This window comes from Carex rostrata, chromosome 17 (genome assembly GCF_964058835.1).
Source record: "Carex rostrata chromosome 17, lpCarRost1.2, whole genome shotgun sequence".
Classification (NCBI taxonomy): Eukaryota; Viridiplantae; Streptophyta; class Magnoliopsida; order Poales; family Cyperaceae; genus Carex; species Carex rostrata.
In genome coordinates this window covers 1,124,223-1,132,428 of record NC_135934.1, presented here as the reverse complement: position 1 = coordinate 1,132,428, position 8,206 = coordinate 1,124,223, and the positions used below count along the sequence as shown (strand labels likewise).

The 8,206-nt window shown below is 35.5% G+C and overlaps 1 protein-coding gene across 1 annotated transcript; it reads right to left on the bottom strand.

The window, feature by feature from the left end:
• Positions 1-3,700: 3,700 nt before the first annotated feature.
• Positions 3,701-6,043, bottom strand: LOC144568485 (GDSL esterase/lipase At1g28600-like). The gene is made up of 5 exons (XM_078318848.1): positions 5,695-6,043; positions 5,366-5,575; positions 5,119-5,267; positions 4,256-4,529; positions 3,701-4,165 (listed from the first exon to the last, which is right to left on the bottom strand). Exons 1-5 carry the CDS (start codon positions 5,939-5,941, stop codon positions 3,945-3,947), a joined length of 1,101 nt encoding a protein of 366 aa, XP_078174974.1. The 5' UTR covers positions 5,942-6,043; the 3' UTR covers positions 3,701-3,944.
• Positions 6,044-8,206: the final 2,163 nt, after the last annotated feature.

The following is an 8,206-nucleotide window of genomic DNA, read 5'->3' as shown; positions in this document are numbered from 1 at the left end:
TTGTCGTAGAAACTAGTCTTGCATCTTCTAGGTGAAGCATTGAAACTATCGAATAATGTAGCCCTAGACATCTCTCTAGCTAGTTGTCTAGGAATGTTTGGACTTACAAATTAGAACTTGGTCCTTTTGGAATGTTTGTACTACCATAATTAATGAAATCATTATGCTTATCATGCATGTTCTGTAGCACCATTTTTTTTTCTCTGAAAATCTCTATTCTATTATTAAGCACGGTGGGTGTCAGATCCGCCAACGGCTACGATTGAGAGATGAAACTTCGGATTTGATCTCAGCTCTCCAATTACATATTTTGTCTTATTTTGATTAAATACATCTGTTTTATCTATAGAAGTCTAAATTTAGTTAAAAACATACAGCATTATCGCTAATGGTTGGCTGAACGGCCCTTATGCTATTCCACCCATACATGTGACTGGTGTTCTCTGATTGTCGTAGAAACTGGTCTTGCATCTTCTAGGTGAAGCATTGAAACTATCGAATAATGTAGCCCTAGACATCTCTCTAGTTGTCTAGGAATATATGTTTGGACTTACAAATTAGAACTTGGTCCTTTTGGAATGTTTGTACTACCATAATTAATGAAATCATTATGCTTATCATGCATGTTCTGTAGAACCATTTTTTTTTCTTCTGAAAATATGGTCTTATATATCCATGTCATATGTATTCCTACTGCTTAAAGCTACAGAGCTTACTTTTTGTCTTTAATTATAAACATTTTGTACTACCATATTGAAATCCAGAATGCTATCCTGCATGTAGCACCATTTGTTTTATCTGTGAAAATATGGTCTTATCTATGCCCTATATATATATATATATATATATTTTACAGCTCCTATAGAGAGTGTACTTTTAGTCTTTATTAATATATATTCGAAAGTAAAACACATTTCTTTCCCAGAAAAAAAAAAATAGGTTAACACTTACGGAAAAGAAATATTATTTTTTTCACAATGTAAAAATCAAAGTTTAATGAAGTATACTAAAATGAAGAAAACTAAAACTAGAATATTACGCATACAAAAAAGTCGAGATTAAATCATGAAGGACCGTTCAGTTCAGACTTCAGAGCAGCCCAATACAGCTTTTATGGGCCACTGATAGGTACGATCGAGACGCTTAGGTGATAATATTTAGAAAAAAAATATAATTAGACAAAAAATATTTTAATCAAGTATATATATATATATTACTTACGTAATTGTCATTACATGACATAAACGTTTATGTAGGAAAATGAGGAATTCAGAAGAGAAAAATAGGACATTGTGTATGTTGTTTTAATTTTTTATTTTTAAACAAGAAACTTATGTTGCTTGCCATTTAGTTGTTTTTTTAATTTCATTATTCTAAATAAAGTTGTGTGATTTAATCATTTTCTTGTAGGAATCTAAATTAATAACAAGATTCGAGCCGAGCGGAGCCTGGAGTGCGATATCGTCAGAGCTTGGAGCGTAGAGTTCATATCTTCATCGGAGCGTGACGGTGAGTAGATTCGGTAGTCGTCGGCATGGCAGTAGCCGAAAAAGCGGATTCGATTGTGAAGTGAGATAGCGTTAGGGTGATCAACATATAGATTCTAGTGCAATGGTGAGTAAATTCAATTGTTGCCGGAGGGCGGTGGCGGTCAAAGAATTAGTGGATCCGGACGTGAATAGATTTAGATATTAGTGTGATTAAGAGAGAATTAGAGTATTAGAGTAGTTTAGAAAATTTTATGAGAATAAAAAAAATAGATTTAGAAAATGTGGTCATTTAATCAAATATAAATATATATTTTTTATTAATGATATTGTTAGTAGACATTTAAAACCACTAACCAAAATTTTCTGCTGTCTCACATTTTAGAAGTGCCATGCCGAATAAAATTGATTGTTGGTGGTGATTCACACCAATGAACGGTGCGAAAGCTAAGCTATACTTATTGGTTTGGTAGGTGGTGTCGAATGTCACGACATCACCGAACTCTTGGTATGCACGTCTTGCCCTACCATCGACCCAAAAAATATTCTTCACAATACCATTTTCGTCAGCATCTATCGAATAAAAAAAATTCAGGATTCGCCTCCTGCTTCTTGTGAAAATGCATCAAGGTAGTATGAACATCCACTCCTTTGAGCCTTCCATCATCTGTTGCTATCAAATTGCTTATATCTTTCCTCTTGAATCGAACATTTTGTTTACCTCCATGTTAAATAACTAAATATTCCATGATTTGCGATGTTCCAACATTTTGAGCACTCAAGTTACGAATGACATCCTTATCATTTGTTGTCATGCATTTGTGGGACCGCAGATTTCTCTTCTTTGAAGGGCTTGTGATCAGATCATGATTGTGATCCTCCTCAAAAACACTAACTTTCCATATCCCAGATTTTACAAGCTTGATCCTACACGAAGCCTTACAACCGATCCTTGTCACACCATGCTCTTTCTTAGGTGTAGCTATATTGGTCGAGCTTCCGATGGGTATTGCCTTTTCTTTATGCCACCTCGATAATCCTTCTTTAGAACATACAAATCTGATTGATGACACTCCATGCCTATTCTTTGCATGAATTGCTTTGCGAACACTAAATCCGGCACGACATGCGTACTCATTGTAGAAAGTGTATGCCTTCTCAGACGTACTGAACTCCATGCCGACATACGGCTTACTTGCAATGTCTAGAACATCCACTTCCTCTTCGGTGGGTAATTCTTCTGTCACATAGATGTACGGATCAGTGATATCTAACTGTTACACAAAAGTAAAGTTAATTACTAAACAACCCTTCTACATTGGAGGTGTAAAGTACAACACATGCAACTACTGACATTGTTTGAGCCTAATGACATTGTTTTCTAATCAAAGCCTATCAAAAGGAATGTCAATTCAATTTTATTAGATAACAAGATAATGCATCTACATTTGCTTGAAAGATAAAGCATCAATTATATTCTGACAATCAATATTCAAATAGTCTAGGCACTATAAATAATTGGCAAAACAGAAAGCAAATGCTGAAAAAAAGGTATGAATCAATGTAATTTACCAATCAATACACAACTCTATTTAGATCTGAACAGGTACCAGAAAACCAGCAAATCAGCCTTTGTTCTAATCAGTTCTTACCCAAAAAATAAGTGCGAGAATAGGCCATCAAGTGCTATGTTTTTGCACCAGTCAACCAAAAACAAAAATCCCATACCAAGCTCAACAATCTGTTCAATTGCTAGAAGGTATCAATTCAAGAACACAACAAGAACTGGTAATCATTCTTACTATTGGTACTGGTAATTGAGTGCTTAATTTCTTGGTTAACAAAATTATAACAGGGGGAGAGGCACGTCGAGAGAAGCAACAGTGAGGAGAGAGTAGAGGGAGACTCAGAGGGGGAGGCGGGCAAATTGCAAAGAGAAAGAGAGAGCGGTTTTGGAGGGGGTTTGAGGAAATCGCAGAGAGAGAGAGGGGAAGAGGGAGCTGAAGGGTTTTATTGGGAATGGACGCCTCCATTAACTGGACGACTCCATTATTGGCGGATTGTTTTGGCGAAAAATTTCATCACTAGAGGAAAGTTTTAAACAAAAATGTCGCTGATCAAAGATTCGATCTGCACGCAATTTAAAGTAAATCGAAGGGTTCAAAATCTGAAATAAAATAGAACTAATTTCATGGGTTGCCTATAATTGCAAGCTGACGCATACTAATATTTGATGGCTTTTATAAAAATTATGTCTGGCAAAATATAACGTGCTTTGCCCAGCGTGATGCTCAAACTCTCACTGACCAACCCGGTATAAATTGAAGCAACAAATATACATTACTACAATGTAGCTTAACGAAAGAGAAACAATTATTACTCTTGAAAAGATTTGTAAAAATTAAATATGTTATTTCCCAACATCATTCAATACAATAGAATCAGGCTGAGATTCAATTAGAGAGCCAATATAGGTGGATTTGCATACGGACCATTCAGCCAGCCATTTGCAATAATGTCGTACGATTTCTCGGTCAAGTGCAATCCATCCCAGTTTATAAAAGAAGACGGGTTTGGGCATGCAGTTACTCCAGGTTGCCCGCAACCAGCGCTTATGTTATAGTTGTATGGCCCCCCGCTTCCACAACATGCCCGAAGTGGTGTTCCACTAATAAATCCTGTACATTAATTTTGACTTTATCAATAAAATTTATGTAGAAGATTATGAATTTTGTTTCTGAGAAATTATCTCATGAGGAAGAACTTACCATATTTGTATGGATTTGTCACAAAATCGATAATTGGCTCGTAGAATTCACTATAGCTGATCTTTGCTTGTGGGAACTCGACTCGTAGCTGCTTCACAGCGTCCCTTAGCAATGCATTGTGGTAAATTGCTATATTGTTATATACTTTCAGACATCCAAGAGAATCATAATCTGACCTGTTTGTGCTTGCAAAATATGTGAGGATTACAGGCACGCATCCATTCGGTCTGGTTCCTGGCACTACCAATTGCATCACCCCTTGTTTCAGCAACCTCTGCAACAAGATTTGTTTGTAAATTGTACATATCTGGTTTCCTCCTTTTGTTGAGTTAGTGCAGTTCACTAGTCTTGGCCCATAGTCTACATATATATATGGTCTGAAATGGAGTGTAAAACAGTGGCACATATATGGGTTTGCAAAAAAACTCAAAATCCGGGAAGGGGGGCGGGGGCGGCAGACCTTGTGGGTCCACATATATGGGTTTAAATCCGATTCGATATTTTTTTGTCCCTCTAACGAAAATTCTGAATCCACCCCTAACTGTAAATACTAAATAGTAGTGTTCCCTAGAAACAGACTTCTAATTAAACAGGCATTTGCCATTTGATACTCAAGCAGATAGAGGAACACTTCTATGGAATACCTTTCTCATTTGGTTATTAGGTGTCGATGGATTGTATACTAGCGCTTTATTTTGGACATGTTGTATAAACTTTTTGTTTCGTAATGAAACCGGTAGTAAAATACCACTTTTGTCAACAAAAAAAAAATGGAATACCTTTCTCGTAATTATTGGTTGAAAATAAAATTAAATATGAAATAGTAGTTGATGTGCTAATAATACTTGTACTGTATTATGTACCTCAAGAGCTGATCTAATGGTGTCAACAACAAGCGGAACTGTAGAATTAACAAAATCGACGGTCTTCCCCGAGAACAACATGTAAAGATAGTCGTTGTCTCCAAACTTTCCAAATACGAAGAGTGATTTCTTAAAATACTTCACGCAGGCTACATGAATTTTTTAGGAATATAGAAATCAGTTTAATTAGCAATAAAATAGCTGATACACGTACAAACACAAACATTAAGAAATTTATACTACTCACTTGTGTTGCATATGGAAGGCTTCATATTCTCAAACCACCCGAGCTGAACACTCAAAGAGGTATTTCGGATAAACTGATTTGTAATGTTGTTTTGCTGAAAGAAGGCAACATTGAGTGCGGTTGCACCAGAAACAGCAAAATTTGCCCCTTTGGTGAAGTCTTGCCCTTGGGACAAGGAGGGTGGTATGAATTGGAACCCCAATTTTGTAGCTGCAAAAGTATGAAAAAAGGTAATTAATTTATTCATGTTTCTTATTAGAAACAAAATTGTTATTTGTAATAATCAGGTATTTTTCTTTTATTAAAAAGCGATTCAAAATAGAAACTACCAATTCTGTCGATAACCAGACGACCATCTGATGCGCGGCCAGTGGGATGGTGGAAGTAGGTCTCACCATAAGGCAGATGTAAAAGCGGCTGGTCAGCATTAGCTGTTCGTGCCAGAATAGCAATATTTCCAGTGTCCTCATAAGAAGCTCCGAAGCTAAAAATTGCATTGAAACATGGAATGGTGTTAGAGATTGCAGGGTGGAAAGATGAGAATAGTACCAGAAGGAATGGAAACAGTGCTTTCATAATTTGAGCTAGATGTGGTCTTTGAAATTTTAATGGCAAAAGTGTTTGATTGATATCTCAATGCATGGACCTTATAGCACAGAATATTTTTTATTTTCAGGATAATATAACAATAATATAGTCTATTAATTAGAAAGATTGCAAATCTTATCTAAACCAGCTGTTTCTTAACACAAATATCTAAATCAGAAGTCAACTCGTTTGGTATTAAGTTCCTTTCAGAAAATGAGGAACTCGTTTGGTTTGCAATTTTGCATAGCACCAGGAGAAGAAAAGTCAACTACTCTTTAAGTAACTGGTCCCCGAAACCAGTTCTTTTCAGTTCTTGATCTTCTGTGACGCTTAACGAAACAAACATGCATACAAAGTTAAGAGAAAGGGATTCATAGTAACAAGATTCGCAAATTATTTGCGAATTAAATCCAAATAATTCATTTTTTTTGTAATGACGAACAAAAATCGGTTTGGTCCAATTCCTGGATATACAAAGGGCATCACACATTTTCTGAGGTTCGATTCGGTCTAATTATACCAAGGCTCTCTTTTGGAAGGTGTTGTGTTTTTGAGTTAGAGACAGAGATGTTTGAATGAAAGAAAATTATATTTTCATTCATTGTTTTATTGTACAGTATTGGGCCTTTTATAGGCTAAAGAAGAATGTAGCTGTTGTGAAACATAACAGCTCCCTATTAATTCTAACGGGTGCCTATACTCTAAAAGAGTTATAACTGCTCTTTTTTTAATTCTAAATGGATTCCTAAATGGTTTGAAGTTTAACGGGTTTAATTAATACAATTTTATCCTTTATTCTCAATACTCCTCCTCAAGTTAGACGTGTAAATATCGATCAGTCCTAACTTGCTTAGATTTTCTTTAAATGGTTTCGGATCTAAACCTTTTGTGAAGATGTCCGCCAATTATTCTTCACTTCTCACGAATGGAGTTTTAATTTTTTTTGCTTGAATTTTTTCTCTAACGAAGTGACAATCCACTTCGATGTGTTTCGTCCTTTCATGGAACATCGGATTGGTTGCTATATGTCATACCGCTTGATTATCACAAAACATTTTTATTGGTATAATTTAATATAATTAGCATAATTTAGTTTATTTTAGTATAATTTAGTTCATTAAAAGTAAGCACTAATTATTACTTTTGTGTAAAGTGAGCACTAATTAATTATCACCTTTGTGTAAAGTAAGTACTAATTCATAGTTCTTTTCAGGATTGGAATAAAGTGCTTTTCAGGACAAAGTAACTGAACAAATACGGCCATTTTTATTAATACTCTTTTAAAAAAGAAAATTTTAAAAATGCCCTTTGATTTGATTTTTTTTTTTAAATGCTCCGACCACCAGGTCCACGGGCGGCCCAGAAAAATAGCGGACTACCTGGAACAGGGGCGGGTCACACCTCAAGTGGACTGCCCGTGGGACGGGTGGTCCTTTTTTTTTTTTAGAGAGATCTTAGTATTTTTATTTAAATAATTTTGTAAAGTGATGTCATAACTACTTTGATTTTATTTTTTTGGTGACCTTTGACTTTATCTGTCAGAGCTTCGAAATTTTTGAATAAAAGCTAAGTCCTTAATTAGTGTTATATTTAGACTTGTGATATTCAACTGACAAATAAAGTCAAAGCTCACCAAATCGACTCTCAAAACCACAGTTTTCCTTCCACCGTTTGAATCACTTTTTTTTTCCTTCTATGCGGACTCCCAACATCAGCGGAGTTTTCACATACAAGGCATATGATACATGGATGCAAGAAAAATTCAAATAAATAAAGTGTAGGGAGGAGGCGTTCGCGTGAAAATGAACTCAACCACACACATAGTCAATTAAATAAAATCCGGATAAAAAAGACATCGACATTTATACACGGTTCCTTCACTAGTACAAAAAACCCTTTCACTGACCCTCAATCACCGACGGTTTTAATGTGTAACAGTCAGTGTAGAGACTGCGTGGCAAAATTGTAAATAAGAAGAATTTCAACACTGAGTGTTCAATTGTAAACAACCGTCAGTGAATCAACACTGACAGTTTTTTTTTTATAACCGTCGGTGTTGATCACAAGCTACACCGACCCTTTTATTAAAAAGCCGTCAGTGTTGTGCAGTACACCAACACTGACTGTTATGTTAAAGGAAGGGTCAGTGTTGCCTCACCCTACAGTGACTGTTTTTAAAAAAAAAAAAAGGTCAGTGTTGATAGTATACTCTACAGTGACTGTTTTTTTAATAAAAGGGTCAGTGTTGATAGT

Excerpts from the sequence above, each read along its gene's own strand:
- LOC144568485 (XM_078318848.1), bottom strand. The coding sequence starts at position 5,941 with ATGAAAGCACTGTTTCCATTCCTTCTGGTACTATTCTCATCTTTCCAC. Across the intron at positions 4,530-5,118 it reads CCATTAGATCAGCTCTTGAG|AGGTTGCTGAAACAAGGGGT; the intron begins GTACATAATACA and ends ATCTTGTTGCAG. Across the intron at positions 4,166-4,255 it reads GACAAATCCATACAAATATG|GATTTATTAGTGGAACACCA; the intron begins GTAAGTTCTTCC and ends ATTAATGTACAG.